Source organism: Chiloscyllium plagiosum, unplaced genomic scaffold, assembly GCF_037043375.1.
Source record: "Chiloscyllium plagiosum isolate Xiang-an unplaced genomic scaffold, Cpla_swu_hap1 HiC_scaffold_33, whole genome shotgun sequence".
Lineage (NCBI taxonomy): Eukaryota > Metazoa > Chordata > Chondrichthyes > Orectolobiformes > Hemiscylliidae > Chiloscyllium > Chiloscyllium plagiosum.
In genome coordinates this window covers 23,622,913-23,645,958 of record NW_028270171.1, presented here as the reverse complement: position 1 = coordinate 23,645,958, position 23,046 = coordinate 23,622,913, and the positions used below count along the sequence as shown (strand labels likewise).

General features: G+C 43.3%; 1 protein-coding gene across 1 annotated transcript in view; it reads right to left on the bottom strand.

Annotated features, from left to right (window-relative positions):
* mei1 (meiotic double-stranded break formation protein 1) overlaps positions 1–23,046 on the bottom strand; it is a 174,931-nt gene that overhangs the window by 14,105 nt on the left and 137,780 nt on the right. The window contains exons 21-24 of the mRNA XM_087978115.1: positions 14,188–14,266; positions 12,341–12,519; positions 11,585–11,666; positions 632–738 (exon numbers count right to left, since the gene is read on the bottom strand). Of these exons, the coding sequence (XP_087834241.1) occupies positions 632–738; positions 11,585–11,666; positions 12,341–12,519; positions 14,188–14,266 (447 nt within the window). The remainder of the gene's footprint in view (positions 1–631; positions 739–11,584; positions 11,667–12,340; positions 12,520–14,187; positions 14,267–23,046) is intronic.

Below are 23,046 nucleotides of genomic sequence, written 5' to 3'. Positions count from 1 at the left end.
AACTGAACCTCTTCCCCAACTCCTTTCCTCCCACTTTCCAAACCCATGACTGCTATAATCTAGATAGACAGGGAAAGTAGATACAAGGGGAACACCACCATCTGCAAGTTCTCCTCTACGCCACTCACCATCCTGACTTGGAAATATATCGCTGTTCTTCAGCTTTGCCAGGTCAAAACTCTGTAATTTCTACCCTAATGGCACTTTGGGTCTATCTATTGCACATAGACTACAATTGTTCAAGAAAGTAGCTAACCACCACCTTCTGAAGGGCAACTAAACTTGGGCAATAAATGGTGGCTCAGCCTATGATGCCCACGATTCCACATCAAGGTTGTCAGGATTTACAAAGTACTCAGTTAAAATGAGAACACATAACTGTAATCATGTTGAATCATCACTCTGTATGAGAGATTTTCAATAAGAGCCTTTGTCAGGTCCTTAACAATAAAAAAATCTTTTGGCAGGGTTTTATCAGAATCTCTTCTTATGGGCTACAGTTTCTGTTGGTTTTGTTTCTAGTTTATTCTCATCCACTTATTCATAAAAGGAAAATCACAGTATGCATGATGTTTTTCATCAGGTATATGTTGAAGTAAAATCTGCTGTAACTCATTTCACTGTTCCTTACCAGGGCAGAAAGTCTGAGAAAACCAGAATTGAAAAGGCAGTTGTGTGTGGAATTCACCATTGTGAAAAATAGGAATCGAGTCCAAGGCTGCGACATCACATGGCAAACTAAATAAACAAAATATTCTTCAATATTCAGAATGGATCTTCAAAATTACACTTTAGTTTACAATCTCTTTATATTAGGATTAAATAAAATCCAGACACTTGACTTCTTCTCTGTTACATGGTGGCTGGACCTCTGAGCTAAATCACATTTCTGGACTTTATGTTCGTAACCGATATACACCAATTTTGTTGACGGCATCAATTCTAATCAATATGCTGTTCTAATATCAGACATCCAAATTTCCAAGTTTTATTCTGCATAGTTTTGCTATAGAATTGGGTTATAACTACTTTATGCCAGCAGAGTGAGTTGGAAATAATCTCTCCTGATTTTCCAAACTCATGGATAGTTGGAATCTTTCTCCAAGAGTAAAAACGTCAAATACGTGGGACATGGGTTTAGGGAAAAGAGCGAAAGTTTAAAGGAGATGCAAGAAGCAAGTATTTTTTTACACATAGGTTATGAAGTAGCTGGAATGCACTCCTAGAAGGGGTGGTAGAAACAGATATAATAGCAATGTTTAAGAGGCAGAAAAATGAATAGGCAGGAAATAGAGGGATGCCGACTACGTAGAGGCATGGGGTTTTTAATTTACAAAGACATCATGTATCAGCGCAGACTTGTTGGACAAAAAGTTCTGTTCTGTTCTTTGAAATCAGTGCCCCCTGAATGCTCTTGTGTCTTTTGATCTTTGTTTACCAAGTCCTGAATAAGCTCATTGCAATATATGATTATAGCATGAACAACTGAGAAAACAAAGAGGAGCAGATTTTCAGCCTGATGCATTTGGGAAAAATGATCATCAAGTTTTACATCTGTTCAAAACATATTAGGATAATTTTTTTTGGAAAGCCTTGCACTTGCTTCTGAGGAAACAAGAAAGAAATTTTGATATACTTGCATCATAGATTAAGAAATTCCTTATCAGTATGTCTTCAATCTGCAGAGAGAGAACAGCTGAGGATGAACAGTGATTTTCCTGCTCCTCAGATGCTGCCTGATCTGCTGTGCTTTTCCAGCACCACTCCGATCTAAACAGTGAAGCAACATCCATCAGATGTAACACACTCAAAAGAATGCTCAGCCAAACCAATCCTGTGAAGATTTGTTAGCAAAAAAAACCTTGCAGGTTAAACAAAGACTTGTATTTATCTAGTGTGACAATATTGCGATACATGCAATGGATGTTACGGTCCTTGACCCCAGTAGTTATTGAACTGAGCACGTTTTCATATTCACAGATGTCTTCACCAAGTTCACACAGGCCATTCCAAAGATGATTTATGGTTCTAATAGCACCCTGCATGCATCCACAGGCTATTCTCTACACTACTGGACCATCTCCTTGGGCTCACAATATGTTCTGATGGAGAGAGCCAGGTCAATTAATAGACAGCAAAGTATCACACAAGACTAAGCCAGGCTTTTCCGATGCACCCAAGAGGACTGAGAGTTTGTGCCGAGAAGCAAACAATTCAACAACTGCAAAGCTGACAGGATTGACCTTCTAATCAGTGCAAGGGAATTCCTCTAAAATCAAATATCATGAGTCAGAATAATATAGAGGATATGTAGGACACAGAATTCCACAAAGTCATCATGAAGCTTTGTCATGCATGGCCACACCTATATTGTTGAACCAATAGCTGGAAGGCAGCTTCAGAAAACAGTTTGCAGAGGGCAATTGCTTGAGACCAGAATTTTGGTGGACTTTGTGGAAGCAAGCAATTCACTTCGCAGCATTATGAGACCTGAAGTATCAGTGTATGATGGCTTGATTGAAATGGAGTCAGGTGGAGTGATTTGTGAATCTCAGGGGTGCATCTAGTGTGGGGATGCGTGCACGGACCCTGAGAAAAAGCGCAGGGGGAAGCTGTCAGGATGCAGCAACTTGAGAAACAAATATTGTCAATCATACGATTCTTGGATAATCAATCTCGAAACCAATTTGTGTGATCCACAATGGAGTCTGGATTTTTTAGAAGGTGCAAGTAAACGTAAGAAGCTGAGAAAGTCTTCTCAAGCAAATGTCGGATATCACCCCCACCTTATCATTTGCCCAGTTTGGTGCTGTAAAAGGAGAATGCTGATACTAATGTGGACTTGAACATTCTGGCCATCATGGGGCAATTACACACTGCTTAGCAAAGAGTCATTCTACACTTTTTTTTTAGATTAGATTACTTACAGTGTGGAAACAGGCCCTTCGGCCCAACAAGTCCACACTGACCAGCCGAGGCACAACCCACCCAGACCCATTCCCCTACATTTACCCCTTCACCTAACACTACGGGCAATTTAGCATGGCCAATTCATCGAACCTGCACATTTTTGGACTGTGGGATGAAACCGGAGCACCCGGAAGAAACCCACGCAGACACGGGGAGAATGTGCAAACAGTCAGTCGCCTGAGGCGGGAATTGAACCCAGGACTCTGGCGCTGTGAGGCAGCAGTGCTATTTGTAGTTGCTGGGACAAGAAAGTGTGTTATGAAATCTGTAGCCATGAAATGGTGATAGTGAGGAACAGCAACTACAGCAGTCGAATGGACACATTCCGGGGAGAAAGGGCATCTTTACGTGAAGGAAAGCTCATGGAATAAAGAAACAGACAAAATATTTTCAATATTATATAAACCAGAGGCTTCATTCCATGTGAATATTTCCTTGTTAGGCTTAATTTCCCTTCAAGTTTGGATGTCAGTGGAATAGAGAATCTCTGCTTCATGATCTTTAGGTTGTCTGTGTTCAAATTTCATATCACAAGCAGATGAGTTGAGATGGAGTGAAGTCAGGTGATGTTATGGAGGTAGAAAGAGGAGGTTTTAATCGTGGTATGATTGAGGTTGCAAGCTCATCATCAGGTCAAATGTGACACCAACTTTGCAAATAGACTGGCTAAATTTCACGCTGTTACCAAGCAGAAGGATAGAAACAGTAGCTGGGAACGAAGTTTGGAGCTTTAAAACTGGCCTCAGTTTTTTCCAATATTTAACTGGAGAACATTTCTGCTTAAATAAGTAATCTGATAGTTCAGCTAAAGTGGAAGAGTCAGGAAAGGTGGTGGAAAGATGTCAGTGTACATGAGAACTAACTTTGTGCTTCCAAGAGATGCAGATGTACTGATGATGTCAATGGATGAGTAAAGCTAATGCTGTGAAGAGATGGCATCAAATCTGGAAATTGGACCAGTACACCATCACTTCCTCAAGTCCTAACCAGCCATCTCAATTAGAGTGGGGCAGCAAATTCTGGCCTTGGCAGAGTCACCCACATTCCATTACGAATACATTTTAAAAAGATGAGGAATAGGAGAGGGCCAAGGATAATGTTGCAGAGTAGAAAAATAAACTGTTGCAGGTGTTTCTTTGGCTATAATTAGAAACTATTTTGAAAAAGAACCATATTAGACTTGAAACATTATTAACATTGTTTCTCTCTCTCCACAGATGCTGCTGGACCTACTGAGTTTCTTTCTTTATATTTTAGATCTCCAGCATCTACAATACTTTGCTTTTGTTCTCTTTTGCTGCTGGTTGCAGCAAAAACTTTCAATTCTTTTTAGCACAAAGCAATATTTAACTTCAATTAAATTGTAGATGGTTGGTTCAAAAAATAAAGTAGTCGAAGAGTGTGGTGCTGTAAAAGCACAGCCAGTCAGGCAGCATCCGAGAAGCAGGAGATTCGACATTTCAGGCATAAGCCCTTCATCAGTCATTCCAGCACCGCACTCTTTGACTTTGATCTCCAGAATCTGCAGTCCTCACTTTCTCCTCAAAAATTAAAGGAGCCAATTCTTGAATCAAAGAAAGGGAAATGTTATTGCTTACTAACCCAGAGAAAAATAATAAAACATAACATCAAACACAATATGCATTTTAAAGCTGGGAATGCATCCACTTCAAAAATATGCCATTTAAAACTTCCTTAGAATACTTAAATATCAGATTAATGGAGACCACAGTTGTTTAATCGATGATTTGCATTCTCCAAAGCAGCAACATTTGTAGATAACTTGATGTTCTCGAATGATGTTTTTCTGATTTGCTTTTCATCAGTGTAGTCTGAGAGACTGAGAGGAAACTGGGAAAGGCAGAGTCTTCCAGTTCTGCTTTTACAAGTCCATTACTTTCCTCTCTGTTCTGCTCAAAAGTTGTTATTTGAAATACTATTTGTTTGTGTAGTCCTGTGCCTGGCAGGTCTTTCATCCCACTATGTCAAACTTCCAGAACAGTGTAAGTCAAATCAAAAGATGCAGATCTGAGTATTTCACTTCAGTCATTTTAGTAACATGTAAATTTCAGTTCAGATTGTTCTTTTTATCTATGTTTCATCTGTGGTTAGGTGATCACTGCAGCCATCTCAGTGCTTTCCTTATTTAAAAACTATTTTAGTCCATGAAAAGTGCCAGGTAAAAACCCAGGAACAGCAGTCAGCCACTCAGCCCAATGAACCTGCCCTACCACTCAATATGATTGTGGCTGATTGAACACTTTAATGTCTTTTACCAAACCATCACTTTGTAATGCCACTGGTAATCAGAAATCTATCCATTTCTACTTTAAACATACTCAAAGACTGAGATTCCAAAGCCCTCTGTGATAGAGAATTCCAAAGGTTCACAACCTTCTGAGTAAAAACATTTCTCATCTGATATCGAAGTGGAATCTGCCTTATTCTAAACTTATGCCCTCAAGTTCTAGCCTCTCAAACCAGAGGATACATCTTACCTGCACCTACCCTATCTATCCCTATCTCTCACCTCTCACTCTTTGAAACTTTAGTGAATTAAGGCTCAGTTTTCTCGATCGCTTTTCATAGGACTGTCCCACCATTCCCAGGAACAAGTCTGGTGAACTTTGTTGTGGTGTCTCTATGGCAGTAATATCTTTCCTGAGATAAGGAGACTGAAATTGCACACAGTACTTTAGCCACAGTCTAACGAAGCTCCTATAAGATAAAGGCTTATATGCCATTAACCTCCCTAACTGCACCTCGCATGTTAGGCTTCAGTAACTTATTGCCAAGGACACCTAGATTGCCAACCTCTTTCCATTTAAGAAATATCCTGCATATCTGTTTCTCCTACCAAAGCGAATAACTTTCACATTACATTCCATTTGCCACATTCTAGCTCATTCACTAAGTCTATCCAAATCCCAAGAAGCTGCTTTACATCTTCCTACTGATCCCATCTCTCATTATCAGTGCAATTCCATTTCATGTTCCTTCTTGTCTGTCCTTCCTAAACATTGAATATCCTTTAATATTCAGTTCCCAGTCTTGGTTACCATGTAGCCACGTTTTTGCTAAGGCACTTAGATCATATCAAAATAGCTTTATTTGTGCCTTTAGATTGCCTCTGTTGTTGCAAATGCTGCATGAAGTGTACTCATTGTGCAACTTTGTTTTGCCTGTCTTTTAGTCTGGAGGAGAAAGTGAGGGCTGCAGATACTGGAGATCAGAGCTGAAAATGTGTTGCTGGAAAAGCGCAGCAGGTCAGGCAGCATCAAAGGAACAGGAGAATCGACGTTTCGGGCATAAGCCCTGTCTTTTAGTCTCCCTACTATCTTTTTGACTTCCTGTTACCAATCTAACTTCATTACAATTTGGTTTATCCCTCAGGTTTCCAGTCTCCTGACAAGTTAATTTAAATCCACCCCAACAGCAAGAGCAAATCTCCTTGGATGCTATCAGTCCCGGTTATTTAAGATGTAACTGGTCCAGCTTGTACAGATCCCATCTGCCCCAATAATCTGATGCCCACCCTCCTACACCAGCTCTCTGGCTATGTATTTAATCAATAGATCCTCCTTTCTTATGTTCACTACCACCTGGTACTGAGAGAAATCCTGAGAATGCTGCTCTTGAGGTCCTGCTTTTTAACTTTCTTCCTAACTCACTGAAATCGATCTTCAATAACTCATCCCTCTTCTTGCCTTTGTTGTTGGTTCCAATGTGAATCAGCTGAAACTTTATTGCTGGAACAGCACAGCAGGTCAGGCAGCATCTAGGGAACAGAAGATTCGACGTTTCGGGCACATGCCCTTCTTCAGGAATGAGCAGAGAGTGTTCAGCAGGAGAAGATAAAAGGTAGGGAGGAGGGACTTGGAGGAGGGGCGTTGGAAATGTGATAGGTGGAAAGAGGTCAAGGTGAGGGTGATAGGTCGGAGTAGGGTGGAGGCGGAGAGGTCAAGAAGAAGACTGCAGGTCAGGAAGGCGGTGCCGGGCTGGAGGGATTCGGCTGAGACAAGGTGGGGGGAGGGGGGATGAAGAAACTGGTGAAGTCCAAGTTCATCCCCTGTGGTTGGAGGGTTCCCAGTCGGAAGATAAGACGCTCCTCCTCCGACCGTCGCGTTGTTGTGGTTTGGCGGTGGATGAGTCCAATGACCTGCATATCCTCGGTGGAGTGGGAGGGGGAGTTGAAATGCTGTGCTACAGGGTGATTGGGTTGGTTCGTCCGGGTGGCCCAGAGGTGCTCTCTGAATCGCTCCGCAAGTAGGCGGCCTGTCTCCCCAATATAGAGGAGGCCACACCGGCTGCAGCGGATGCAGTAGATAATGTGGGTGGAGGTGCAGGTGAATCTGTGGCGGATATGGAAGTTTCCTTTGGGGCCTTGGAGAGAAGTGAGGGGGGAGGTGTGGGCGCAAGTGTTGCACCTCCTGCGGTTGCAAGGGAAGGTGCCGGGAGTGGAGGTTGGGTTGGTGGGGGGTATGGATCTGACAAGGGAGTCGCGGAGGGAGTGGTCTCTACGGAAAGCTGATAGAGGAGGGGAGGGAAATATATCCTTGGTGGTGGGGTCCGTTTGGAGGTGGCGGAAGTGACGGCGGATGATGCGCTGTACATGGAGATTGGTGGGGTGGTAGGTGAGGACCAGTGGGGTTCTGTCCTGGTGGCAGTTGGAGGGGCGGGGCTCAAGGGCGGAGGAGCGGGAAGTGGAGGAGATGCGGTGGAGGGCATCGTCGATCACGTCGGGGGGGAAATTGCGGTCCTTGAAGAAGGAGGCCGTCTGTGTTGTGCGTATTTTGAACTGGTCCTCCTGGGAGCAGATGCGGCGGAGACGAAGGAATTGGGAGAATGGGATGGCGTTTTTACAGGGGGCGGGGTGGGAGGAGGTGTAGTCCAGGTAGCTGTGGGAGTCGGTCGGTTTGTAGTAGATGTCCGTGTTGATTCGGTCAATGTGAATCACAACTTCTGGCTGATTCCCTTCCCCAAGAAGGATGGCCTGCGACCACTCCATAACAATCTTGATTCTGGCACCAGGGAGACAACACATCATCCTGGAGTCATATTTATTGACCTGACTGTGGAATCTCATATAACTATTCCTCTTCCCATTCTTCTTCCTCCTCCCCTGTACAGTTGAGTTACACATCGCACCATGGGCTTGGATCTGGCTGCACTTCCCAGAGGAAACATCTCATCAGTTTCCAAATGGAATATTGATTAGCAAATACAATAGACTCAGGGGACTCCTACGCTACCTGTCTGGTAGTCTGACTGCCTGTGTGCTTCTAACATGCTGAGTGATCTCCTCCTTCTACTTGCTATCCACAGTTCCCTTTGTCTTGCAGATACACAACAGTGACTCCAGCTACTATTCAAGTTCTGAAACATAGAATTCAAGCTTGTGCAGGTAATGTCACTTGCTGCAGAAATGTTTGTCAGGAACAGATGTGTGAAGTCATGGATGTACCATAATCACACAATGTACACTCTACTAGGTCCTTCTGACATGCCATTAAAACTATGTGTTATCCTTAGAATAACTAGACTTAAAAAGAAAACTGAACAACATATTACTCAGAAAAAGAGGGTAAAAGAAGTCCAGAGACTTAAACACAAACTAAATGCCTAACTTTCAATATAAAGATTGGAAAAACTGACTGAACCTATTCATCAATCAACTACTTTCCATGATGTCAATTTGTCATTGTCCAAATAGGTCTCTTGATTTACATCTTATTTCGTCTTCTGCTCACCTCTCACTCTGAAAACTTTATTTTTTGGAGGAAATTTTACTTTCCCCCTCTGCCAACTTGACCCAAATTTCCAGTTATTTACTCTGCCTCAACCTCATACCCGCGAAGTCTTCCTCACTCTGACTGCGTGGTATACTCATTAAATTCAACAACAGAAGTCAAAAACTGATAGTTACATTCTGTCACTATCTCACAATGAGGAGTGAGACCATTTGGCCCTCTCTCTCCTGCCTTGTTTGTGTGCTGCATAGAGCCATTTGCCGAGTCCATCAGGAAGGATGCGAGCCTGAGAGGGGTGACTATTCCTGGCAGCAGGGGCCTGCAGGTTAAGGCCTCCCTGAATATGGATGACGTCGCCATTTTCTGCTCGGATCCGCTGTCCGTGCACAGACTCATGTGCATATGTGACCAGTTCGAACGGGCCTCGGGGGTCAAGGTAAACTGAGACAAGAGCGAAGCCATGCTCTTTGGGAACTGGGCTGACCAATCCTCGATCCCCTTCACCGTCAGGACCGACTACCTGAAGGTGCTGGATATTTGGTTCGGGGGGGGGCTGGGGCGTGCGCCAAGTCTTGGGAGGAGCGTATCAGCAAAGTGAGGCAGAAACTGGGCAGATGGAAGCTACGGTCGCTCTCCATCGCGGGAAAAAACCTGGTCATCAGGTGTGAGGCACTGTCATTGCTGTTATACGTGGCACAGGTCTGGCCTATTCCCAGAACCTGTGCCGCTGCAGTCACCCGGGCCATCTTCCAGTTTATATGGAGGTCAAAGATGGACTGGGTCCGAAGGGACTCGCTGTACCAAAATCTGGGCAACGGGGGAAAAAATACACCCAATGCCACCCTCACCCTGATGGCCACCTTTGTGTGTGGCTGCATCAAGCTGTGCGTGGATCCCCGGTACGCAAACACCAAGTGTCACTACGTACTGAGGTTCTACCTATCCCCGGTGTTGCGAAGGATGGGCCTGGCCTCGCTGCCGCGGAACGCTCCGAGTAGTTGGACCGTTCCGTATCACCTGTCCTTCGTGGAGAAGTTTATGAAGAAAAACACCTTTGACCACAAGTCCATCAGGAAGTGGTCAGCATGTAGTGTCCTTGAGACCCTTCGGGAAAAGGAGAGGGCGGATCCTATCGAGCGGTTCCCTGAGCAGACTGTCAAAGCCATTTGGCAGAATGCCTCATCGCCAGAACTGTCCAACAAGCACCAAGACATGGCTTGGCTGGTGGTGAGAAGGGCTCTGCCTGTGAGATCCTTTATGCACGCCCGGACTCTCAGCCGCACCGTACGCTGCCCTCGAAGCGGCTGCGGGGGGGATGAGACTGTCACACACCTCCTTCTGGAATGTGCCTATGCAGAGGAAGTCTGGAGAGGAATGCAGTGGTGTTTGTCGAGGTTCGTCCCGAGCAGCGCCGTGACGCGGGACTCCGTGCTCTACGGCCTGTTCCCCGGGACGCACATCGAGACGAACATCAACTGTGCCTGGAGGATCATCAACTCGGTGAAGGACGCTCTCTGGGTGGTCCGAAACCTGCTGATCTTCCAGCTGAAGGAGTTGACCCCGACTGAGTGTTGCAGACTGGCACATTCCAAGGTCCAGTACTATGTGTTGAGGGACGCGCTAAAGCTTGGGGCAGCTGCCGCCAAGGCGCGGTGGGGAAAGACCACTGTGTAAAGTCTGCCTGCCTAACGAAGAACAGGGGGCCCATGCAGTCATTTGGGCTCTGCTGACGCCTCAGCTAATTATATGGGCATATGATTGAAAAATGTACAGACCTGTATAAAAATGATAAATTCTGATCTCTGTATGTACATGTTTACATATGTATGGCATGACCAACTGTACAGACCATCAAATTATTTTATGAATAAAGTATATTTTTGAAATAAAAAAAAATTTGTGGATAAGGAAGGGAAGAATGCACCAAATTCTGCCCTTATCTCATTATCCACCTTTGTGTGTAGCTGCATCAAGCTATACATAGACCCTCATGAAGCAAACACCAAGTTCACTATGTACTGTGGTTCTAACTGTCCCCTTTGTTGTAAAGGATGGATCTGGCCACCATGCTGTGGAATGCTCTAAGTATTCCGTGTTACTTGTCCTTCAGGGAAAAACTTGCAAAGAGAAGCACCTTTGACCACAAGTCCATCAGGAAGTGGTCAGCATGTAGCATCCTCGAGACCTTGCAGGGAAAGGAGAAGGTGGAGCTTGGCTACTAGTCAGAAGGGCACTGGCTGTTAGATCATTCAGATATGCCTATTCGCTGTGTGCCATCACACACTGCTCTCGAAGCAGATGTACTGGTGAAGGGATTGTCACACATCTCTTTCTGGAACATGCTTTTGCAAAGAAAGTCTGGAGTCAGGAGAGAGATCTGTAGTTTTTGCTGAGGTTCATTCTGAGCAGCTTGATAGAGCTGCTCTGTCATTAGACAGAGACGGCAGGTGATACGTTAACCAGAGAGTCACCACTCCACTGGCGAGTGATGAGGTTAAGAAGTGGGACCTTCATAGTGACCTCAGCTAGTACAAGAATTGAACCCATGCGGTTGATATCACTCTGCATCAATTGATTTGTCAGATTCCATCCTTTGAGTGGAGTACAAAATTGGTACATTTGTCTCTGATTTTCATCTCACAAGGAACATGAAGACAATCAGGTTTTACTTCAGAAAATCTTAGAAATACACACTGCGTGTGTCAACATCCAAAAGGGAAACGCCAATTAATTTAGATGCAAATCCTTTGTCAGAAAGTACGAACCATCTACTTTCTAGGATGTTTACACACCTGATGTGTACTTACAATACTTTCTGCTTTTATTTTACATTTTCAGCATTCAGTTTGAGGGTTTAACATTACGTGTGACTTGGTCCTTAATGTGCAAGTATTCCACCATCGCTTCAAGACAACCAGTGGCAGCATAAACAAGGAAGTCATCTCCCTGCAATTAAAAATTACAATAATTTACAAAACTATCAAATGTATACATACATCTGTTACTGTAAATAATGACTAAATCTCAACTGTTTATCTCGAAGGTACGGGTATGATTTAAGTAATGTTTACTTACTTTCCCACCCTAATTTGACAGAACTGCTTCATCACAATGCCCCTCTACTCCCCCATTACCTGAAACCATTTTCAGGATTTCTGAACTTTTCTGAAATTCAGGCTTCATCAACTTATTCTGGATGAGCTACAAAGCTGCAAGACTAAGCCAAGCCAGAAGTCAGCATTCAGTGGAGGGAAAGAAAGCCCTACCAAAGTGACTAAAAAGCAGACTGTTCTATTTTCCTGGGGCCAGTAAACATATTCCTGCATTCTTCTAACCTAAATCCAATCAAAAAAATGTTAAGCTTTTTTCTGGACAGCACCTTAAAGCTACCCTCTATTTGACAAAAATAGCAGGTGCACTATGCAGCCCACTGATGAACCAGCATGTGAACAAAAACATATGCATTTTCAGATGAAGTCTGCCGGTTATTGTACCAGGTCAGGCAAACAAGAAGCATTCTTTGTCCACACCTAATTCCATTTACACTGATTATTGCAGACAAATATAACTAACAAAAAGATCTCAGCATTTCCTTTAATTTTATGTGGCAATATCTTCACCTGAACCAGAAAGTTCTGCAGATGGATGAAGAGTAATAAGACCTGTTTATACGACAGTGGATACAGCAAGGCATCTTGATCCTGTAGTGGATGATTCCTGGTGTTAGGGTTGGTAATGGTAAGAAGTGGAGATGTAAACTTGTCTCTCAAGACAATCTTCAAAAAGTGAAGAATACATCCTAGGGAATAGAGCAAAACGCACCAGAAAATATCTTTAGTAAATTGCCATCATTTTCAATCTCAGAACAAAAATCTATGACCTTTTATCAAACTGGCGGTGCCAGTATCGGAGTCATAAAAAGGCACAGCATCAAGTACATTTAGTTTATTGGATCTGCATGGTCTCTTTGAAAGATCTATCCAATTAGTCCCACTCTCCTATGTTTTCACTCATAGCCTGGCAATTCTTTTCAAATATATGAAATTGCTTTTTTTAATGTCATAATTGAAACTGCCTCTAACATAGTTTCAGGCAATGCAACCGAATCTTTATAATTTTATGCGCATCTCTTTCATTCATGCCATCTCCAGTTATTTTCCCAATTCCCTTAAAATCTATGTTTTCGGCTTGTCTCAGCCACAGGGAAATTTCTCCTGCTAGCAAAAGCCCTTCAAAATTTTAAGCACCTCTGTCAAATCTTCTTTTAAGTACCTCTGCTCTAAAGAGAATGATCCCAGCTCCTCTAGTTCCTTCCAACTGAAATACCATTAGTCCTATCCTAGCAAAATCTCCTCTGCATCCTCTCTTGTGAGACCCAGAACTGGCAACAAAACTTCAACTGTAGCCTAACCAGACAAAGGATTAGCATAACTTCTTTGCTGTTATAATCAGCGCCTTTAATAAAGTAAGAGTTTTTACAAATATATATTAATTCATGGGATGTAGGCCTCATCAGCTGAGCCAGCTTTTATTGCCCATCTCTAGCTCCCCTTGAGGTGGTGGTGAGATTGTTCCAGGACTTTGACCCAGTGACACTGAAGGAACTGTAATGTTCTTTCAAGTTAGATTAGTGAGTGACTTGGAGGAGAGCGTGCAGGTGGTGTTATTCTCATGTATCTTCTGTCGTTGTACTTTGAAATGATCCTGTGCATTTGGAAGTTGCTGCCTAAGTAGCCTAGGTGAATTTCTGGAGATGGTACACACTGCTACTGAGTGCTGGTGGTGGAGGGGATGTTTTGTCAATGTGTACTGCAGGCTGGAGTAGCCTGGATGGTGTCAAGCTCCTTCTACATGGTAGCTAGTGCTTTTCAATGCACCTGTTAAAAGGAAAGTGTTTGGTAGCTAGAAGAAGTGTGGTAATTTGAAAACTGAATCTGTGCTGTGATACTTTGAACACCTACCAAATGTTTTCACACATTACATGGAGGTCTTGTTGGAAGAGGTTAAAATAAAGAGGGATGGCCCATATCCATAGGGCTAGGGGGATGATGAGGGCATGCTTTGCAATGTTTGTGCTGGGAACAGACCCTTCAGGCAGATGCTCAGAGGCAGTGGGAAGGTCTAGAAGTGGAAGTCGATATCAGGATGCAAGGAGTATTGTTCCAAGAATATGCATGCAATTTCTCCCACTGTAAATTTTTGAAAGCTTTTATCAATTACTTAGAAAAATATTTCAAGTGGCAAAACTGCACTTTGCTGACAGTCAAGAATCATTCAAATCAGGTAACAAAGATTTTAATAGCACTCCAGTGAGCCATGAAATTACTGACATGTTGGACAATGATTAGGAGAGCTCTGAAGTGGGCATCTTGAAAGCAGGAGATTATGTGATGAAACATGCAGGATCATGTTCCATCAAAGTTGACAATTATAAATCACTTAAGGAAAACAAACAGAAAGGGCCCACCTTGTAGTGTTAAGCTGTCCTTTTTGAAGCTGATGCAGTGGAAGACTTTGTTCAATTTCAAACTGATAGTTCTGTGAACCTGTCCAATTTATGTACAACAAAGTAATTACAATTTTCATAGATCATAAAAAACATCAACATTTTTTCTTCTGAAAAATGTTAATAATACAAAACCAACAACTGAGGTAAGTTTCTCAAAATACTTCAAACTTTATATGTGTCTCTTGCAGGTTCCTGGACTTACTTTCAAATTTCTAACTTACTTGAAATTACAGGGCGTAATATTACTGCAGTGGATGTCAGGTGCATACTCCCATGACTTCAGCATTCAAATGAAGTGAGGATTCACTTTACATATCACCTTGACATTCCTACTGCAGCTTTGTCTTATTAAAGGCGAAAATTGTGGACACCCAATATTTTGAAGATAAGTATAAAACTAGGGAGCAAGAATTCCTGTTGCACAATCAGGTGCTCTGGGCTGGAGTGCAGAAGGTTAAGGAACAGTAAGTATTCATCAAGATAACTTTCTCAATTCCTTAAACAATACAGTTTTTTTCTGGTACAGAAATGTGGGAGTGCAGTTTTAAGGAGATGCAGAGAACAATTGGATAGTGAGCTTCAGACATTATTACTACTAATGAGAATCTCTCCAATGAAGAAAAAGAGACAAAAGAAAGAATTGATGACGAGGTGCTGATGGGATGGCAGAGGAGAAGCACATGGCTACATATTTTGCATATTATCTGAAGAATTAGAGGCCCAGGTTGGCAGTGTTCTGGTATATCAGGGGTGGGGGAATTGCTGTGAGATAGATTGAGTGAGAGGGAGGGAAATCAAACACATCAGACCCAGCATGAACATAACACAAAGTGGAGTGGTCTATATCGCCACTTCAAGTAAGTTTGTCTGTTTATATCTTCAGACACAATTTTCCCTTTTGGGAAATAATGTGCTGATGTTGGAAGGACTAACAAGCTAACAGTCAATGTCTTGAATTAGGTCCTGAATACTCCTTCCATCATTAACCAGTGCTGGATTGTATCTTTTTTTCAGTTTTTCATGGGACATGGATATTGCTGCTGGAATTGTTGCCCTCCCTTATCTCACTCAAGAAGAGTGTAGTGAGCTCTTGCCTTAAAACTGCTGCACTCCATCTGGTGACACAATGGAAGGAGCAACAAAATAGTTCCAAATCAGGATTGTTTTTGGCTTGGAGGGGACTTACAGGTGGTGTTTTCATGTTTCAGCTGCTCTCATCTTTCTAGGTATTAGGAGTTGCTGCTTTGGAAGGTAATGTCGAAGGAGGTTTAGTGAGTTGTTGTACTGTACCTTGTATATGATACATACTGCTTCCGTTGTGAGTCAGTGTTTGCGGGACTGACCATGCAAGTTGGTGAAAATGATGTCAATTGACCACATTGCTTTCTTCTGGGGAGTTATCAGGCTTCTTGATGTTGGAGCTACATTCAACAGAGCAGTACTGAGTATTCCATCCCGCTCCTGAGATGTGTGTTGCTGATAGTAGACAGGCTTTAGGAGGACAGGAGTAATCTCACAGCAGAGTGCCCAGCTTCTGACTTGCTTTTGTAACCAGAGTATATATATGAGGGGTCCAATTAAGTTTCTGGCCAAAGGTAACCCCCGCCCAAGGATGTTGATAGTGGGATATTGGCCAATGGTAATGACACCGAATGTTAAGGGAAGATGGTTAGATCATTAGCTGGCATTGGTGTGGTATTAACGTTAAATCCACTCTTCAATCCAAACCTGAACATTGTCTAGACCTTCTGCATATGGATATGCACAGATTGAGTAGCTGTAGAGTTATGAATGGTGCTGGACATTGTGCAAAAATGAACAAACATCCCCACTTCTGACCCTGTGGTGGTGGAAAAAAATCAATGATGACGTAGCTCATGATAGCTACTCAATGTGGCTAGTGATGGTCTTCCACTTAGAAGTAGAAGTATGCATAGAGTTTGGTCCAACATCCTGGCATCTTAGTACCTGAGCAACAGCAGAAAATCGGAAGAATCCTCAGTTTTAAGCAAATACAGCCACTTCAACCAGATGAAAAAATTAAATAACCAAACACTAACTTCCATGCATTATGATGAAGAGTCAAACTGGTCTTAAAATGGTAATTATGTTTCTCTCTGCACAGATGTGACTGGATAAGCTGGGTTTGTTTTCCTTGGAGCAGAGGAGGCTGAGGGGGTATTTGACTGAGACATACACAAAATTTAAGAAGCATGGATAGGATAGATTATGGTAATCTTTTCCACATGGCCGATGTATCTAAGATTAGAAGGCACATGTTTAAGGTGAGAAGTAAGTGGTTTACACGAAAGCTGAGTATAAATTTGTTCAATCAGAGATTGGTAGAAGTATAGAATGTGCTATCGAAGAGGTGGTGGAGAGATGGCACTCATGCAACTTTTAAGGAGCATCTGGATAAACATTTAAAATGCCAGGACATAGTACGCTTTGGATCAAGTGCAGGTAAATAAGACCATAAGACCAGACATTAGGCCATTTGGCCCATCGAGTCTCCTCCGAATTCCATCATGGCTGATAGGTTACTCAACCCCATTTTCCCACTTTCTCCCCATAACCTTTGATCCCCTTGGCAACCAAGAACATATCTATATCTGTTTTAAATTTACTCAATGACCTGGCCTCCACAGCTCTCTGTGGCAATGAATTCCACAGATTCATCACTCTCTGACTAAAGAGGTTTCTCATTATCTCCGTTTTAAAGGGTTTTCCGTTTATTCTAAGGTTGTGTCCTTGGGTCCTCGTCTCTCCTGCCAATGGAACATCTGTCCAACGTTCACTCTGCCCAGGCCATTCATTATTCTGTAGGTTTCAATCAGATCCCCCCTCATTCTTTTAACCTCATCGAGTATAGTCCAAGAGTCCTCAAATGTTCCTCATATAGGTGTATTAAGTCTTTCACTCCTGGGATCATTCTTGCGAACCTCCTCTGGACCCACTCCAGGGCCAATACATTCTTCCTGAGGTATGGGGGCCAAAATTGCTTACAATACTCTAAGTGTGGTCTAACCACACTTTATTATAAAGCCTCAGAAGTACATCCCTACTTTTATATTCAAACCCTCTTGAGATGAATGACAACATTGCATGTGCCTTCCTAAATACCAACTCAACCAACAAGTTTATGTTAAGAGAATCCTGGACTAGGACTTCCAAGTCCCTTTGTACTCCAGATCATTGAAATTTCTCCCCATTTAGAAAATAGTCCATGCCTCTATTCTTCCAAGCAAAGTGCTTGTCCTCACACTTTCCTGCATTGTATTTCATTTCCCACTTCTTAGCCCACTCTCTTAACCTGTCTAAATCTTTCTGCAACCACAAGGGATGAATGCAGATTTCTCCAGCTTCCTCATTTCCCCTCCCCCCACCTTATCTCAGTCCCAACCCTTGGACTCAGCACCGCCTTCTTGACCTGCAATCTTCTTCCTGACCCCCTCTCCGGCCTATCACCCTCACCTTAACCTCCTTCCACCTATCGCATTCCCAACGCCCCTCCCCCAAGTCCCACCTTTCTACCTTTTATCTTAGCCTGCTTGGCACACCTTCCTCATTCCTGAAGAAGGGCTTATGCCCGAAACGACGATTCTCCTGCTCCTTGGATGCTGCCTGACCTACTGCGCTTTTCCAGTAACACATTTTTCAGCTCTGATCTCCAGCATCTGCAGTCCTCACTTTCTCCTAAATCTTTCTGCAGCCTCCTCACTTCCTCAATAATACCTGCCCCTCCACCTATCTTTATATCATCTGCAAATTTAGTCAGAATGCCTTCAGTGCCTTCATCCAGATCATTAATGTATGAAGTGAATAGTAAAATGGGAGTAGTGTAGTTTGGTGTTTGTTGATCAGCATAGACATGCAGGCCAAAGGTGCTATTTCCACGCTGAATGACTCTATGACTCTTGATGCTGCCAGACCTGGTGAGAATCTTCAACACTTTCTGTTTTTATTTCGGAGTGTTTTAGCAGACAGCAAGCTGAGTCCATAAGTGTTGTCACTTATTAGGTCACCATTCCTGTATTGGTGGGGTCACCATTCCTATATTGGTGAGGACACCCTCTGACATATTAAGAGTGGCCTTATTCATGTTACACTGAAAATGATAGAAGCAGTCTGGCAGACTTGATAATGCATCAGAAATCTTGGTCTGCATTTTCAATGCTCTCCTGTATACAGCTCTTATCTGTGATGCCTGCAGCTGAACTCATTTGTGAACTTGATTTCTGATGAGCTAATAAAACAGCAATCTTTCCCACGCATCATAAGTCATTCTGCCTGGTAAATCACCACTTGCAGATCTAAACTATACAGCAGCCCGAAAGATGCAAAGAAGAGCCAGTATCTGGGATAATCTCTGCGAGAGTCTGAAGGAAGATTACAGAGAGCTTGGCAGGAATTTAAAAAGGAGGTCCTCGAGAGTAGTAATATCTGGATTACTCTTGGCACTACGAGCCAGTGAGGGCAGGAATAGGAGGATAGAGCAGATGATTGCATGGCTGAGGAGCTGGTGTATGGGAGAAGGATTCACATTTTCGGATCATTGGAATCTCCTTTGGGGTAGAAGTGACCTGTACAAGAAGGACAGATTGCACTTAAATTGGAAGGGGACTAATATACTGGCAGGGAAATTTGATAGAGCGGCTTGGGAGGATTTAAACTAGTAAGGTGGGTGGGGGTGGGACCCAGGGAGATAGTGAAGAAAGAGATCAATATGAGACTGTACAATTGAGAACAGAAGTGAGTCAAATAGTCAGGGCAGGCAGGGACAAGGAAGGACTAATAAATTAAACTGCATTTATTTCAATGCAAGGGGCCTAACAGGGAAAGCAGATGAACTCAGGGCATGGTTAGGAACATGGGACTGGGATATCATAGCAATTACAGAAACATGACTCAGGAATGGGCAGGACTAGCAACTTAATGTTCCAGGATACAAATGCTACAGGAAGGATAGAAAGGGAGGCAAGAGAGGAGGGGGTGTGGTGTTTTGATAAGGGATAGCATTGCAGCTGTACTGAGGGGGCATATTCCCGGAAATACATTCAGGGAAGTTATTTGGGTGGAACTGAGAAATAAGAAAGGGATGATCACCTTATTGGGATTGTATTATAGATCCCCCAATAGTCAGAGAGAAATTGAGAAACAAACTTGTAAGGAGATCTCAGCTATCTGTAAGAATAATAGGGTGGTTATGGTAGGGGATTTTAACTTTCCAAACATAGTCTGGGACTGTCATAGTGTTAAGGGTTTAGATGGAGAGGAATTTGATAAGTGTGTTCAAGAAACTTTTCTGATTCAGTATGTGGATGTATCTATTAGAGAAGGTGCAAAGCTTGACCAACTCGTGGGAAATAAGGCAGGGCAGGTGACAGGAGTCAGTGGGGGAGCACTTTGGGGCCAGCGACCATAATTCTATTAGATTTTAAATAGTGATGGAAAAGGATAGATCAGATCTAAAAGCTTAAGTTCTAAATTAAAGAAAGGCCAATTTTGACGGTATTAAGCAAGAACTTTCAAAAGCTGACTGGGGGCAGATGTTCGCAGGTAAAGGGATGGCTGAAAATGGGAAGCCTTCAGAACTGAGATAATGAGAATCCAGAGAAAGTATATTCCTGTTAGGATGAAAGGAAAGGCTGGTAGGTATAGGGAATGCTGGATGACTAATGAAATTGAGGGCAGCCATTGCTCAAAACAACTGACTTCTTCTCGCTCCAGCAGCCCAATAACATGGATATTCTTCCTTCAACCTTAATTTTTGAGGTCGTCGACTTGCTCCACTAAGGCCTGTATCTGCTTCTCCAGGGCCTGGATCTGTCCCGTTGAATATTCGGCCACAGTCTTCGATGCTATGGTCCACTGCACGAACTCCTCCACACGCTGCCCGAGACACTGCATCTCCTGCTCATGCTTTTGCAGCATGGCCGAGGTCAGTTCCAGCCTGGTTCGATTTCCTCCATCGCTGATTCGATGTTTTCTCTGAGTTTGACACACTCCAAAGCCAGACTCTGCTGAGCACGTAAGTCCAAAGGGGCATCCAAGGGGATCAACGCTGCGGCCGTGGGTGTGTCCATTGCTGTAAGGGAGTACCCTGCTTGTTGCGATCCATGCAGTCCTTTACCTTTAGTCATCTTCCCTAATTGCTAAAATGAATATTTAAAGATGCTAGGAACTTAAAACTACCAATTTTTACCAAAACAGCTAATAAAGGGAGGGTAAAAGCATCACTTTGCCTGAGTTGTGGTGCAGAGCTCAGCAAGGCAGACCTGTTAGATCACCACTGTTTTGAATCCCCCATCAACCAAATTTCTATCCATGCAAGTAATGGGCCTCAAATGTCATCAGCAAGTAGGTGTTTTAGCATCAGTATGAACTGTGTGAACATCTGTCAATTTCCGGAGACATTAATCACTCATACAATGAAGGAATCTATCCATACCAATTTCTCTGTTACATGGGCTTCCTCCAATGAGAGAATGATAGCCCTTATGGAGTGGAACATAGCACTGAACAGATGCGATGTGTACAGGTAAACATATATCCATAAGATGTGGAGCAATGAATGGGCAAGATGAGACAACCGTGTAACTCCATGTTGCCAGGAGATGACACCCTGTTGGCAACCATTGAACTGCATGGTCACATGGGAATTGCAGGGATGGAATGAAGGCAATGGAGTTCCTCTCAAGCTGCTTCAACAACTGAAGATGGTGGATCCTCAGTCACTTTGATAGTGAAATTAATATTGCATGTTTTCTGATAACTGAAGTTAGTTCTGCACAGATCTAGAACATAGAAGAATACAGCGCAGTACAGGCCCTTGGGCCCTCGATGTTGCGCCGATCCAAGCCCACCTAAACTACACTAACCCACTATCCTCCATATACCTATCCAATGCCCTCTTAAATGCCCATAAAGAGGGAGAGTCCACCACTGTTACTGGCAGGGCATTCCATGAACTAACAACTCGCTGAGTGAAGAACCTACCCCTAACATCAGTCCTATATCTACCCCCCCTTAATTTAAAGCTATGCCCCCTTGTAATACCCGACTCAATACGCGGGAAAAGGTTCATACTGTCGACCCTATCTAACCCCCTAATCATCTTGTACACCTCAATCAAGTCACCCCTAAACCTTCTTTTCTCTAGTGAAAACAGCCCCAAGTGCCTCAGTCTTTCCTCATACGATTTTCCTTCCATACCAGGCAACATCCTGGTAAACCTCCTCTGCACCCGTTCCAATGCCTCCACATCCTTCCTATAGTATGGCGACCAAAACTGCACACAATATTCCAGATGCGGCCGTACCAGAGTCTTATACAACTGCATCATGACCTCAGGACTCCGGAACTCAATTCCTCTACCAATAAAAGCCAGTACGCCATATGCCTTCCTCACCGCACTATTTACCTGGGTGGCAACTTTCAGAGATCTGTGTACATGGACACCAAGATCCCTCTGCTCATCCACACTACCAAGTATCCGACCATTAGCCCAGTACCCCATCTTTTTGTTATTCTTCCCAAAGTGAATCACCTCGCACTTAGCTACATTGAATTCCATCTGCCACCTTTCTGCCCAGCTCTGCAGCTTCTCTATATCCTGCTGTAACCTGCCACATGCTTCCTCACTGTCAACAACTCCTCCGACTTTCGTATCATCCGCAAACTTGCTCACCCAACCTTCTAACCCCTCTTCCAGGTCATTTATAAAAATGACAAACAGCAATGGTCCCAAAACAGATCCTTGTGGAACACCGCTAGTGACGGCACTCCATGAAGAAACTTTGCCATCAACTACTACCCTCTGTCTTCTTCCATCCAGCCAATTTCTAATCCAAACCTCCAACTCACCCTCAATGCCATATCTCCGTATTTTCTGCAGTAGCCTACCATGGGGAACCTTATCAAACGCCTTACTAAAATCCATATATACCACATCTACCGCTTTCCCCTCATCAACCTCCTTCGTCACCTTTTCAAAGAATTCAATAAGGTTTGTGAGGCACGACTTGCCCTTCACAAAACCATGCTGACTATCCTTGATCACATTATTCCTATCCAGATGTGCATAAATCCTATCCCTTACAATTCTCTCTAAGACTTTGCCCACAACAGAAGTGAGACTCACCGGCCTATAGTTACTAGGGCTATCCCTACTCCCCTTTTTGAACAAGGGAACCACATTTGCTATCCTCCAGTCTTCTGGGACTACTCCTGTAGACAAAGAGGACATAAAAATCAAGGCCAATGGCTCTGCAATCTCCTCCCTTGCTTCCCAGAGAATCCTAGGATAAATGCCATCAGGCCCAGGGGACTTATCTATTTTCACCTTTTCCAGGATTTCCAACACCTCTTCTCTACATACCTCAAAGCCATCCATTCTACTTATTTGTGCCTCAGTATTCTAGGCAGATCTAGGTAGCTCCAGTATGTACAAGGACCCAGAAGATACAAACTAAAACTATTTCTTACTCCAAAGCATGAAACAGGCTACTTTCACATAATTACAAGGCACAGGAAGTGCACCTTGCAGAAGCATACATAAACAAGCAGGTATTGACAGGAAGAGTTTATGCCCGAGAACTTCGATTCTCCTGCTCCTTTGATGCTGCCTGATCTGCTGTGCTTTTCCAGCACCACAGTCTCGATTCTGATCTCCAGCATCTGCAGTCCTCACTTTCTCCCAGTATATGCACAGACCAGCTTTATTGCATTGAGAGTTAAAAGTCTTCCAATGTAATTTATAACAAATTATACGTTTATTAAAGACTACTCACTCCAGCGCAAATTTCCCCAGTTGCC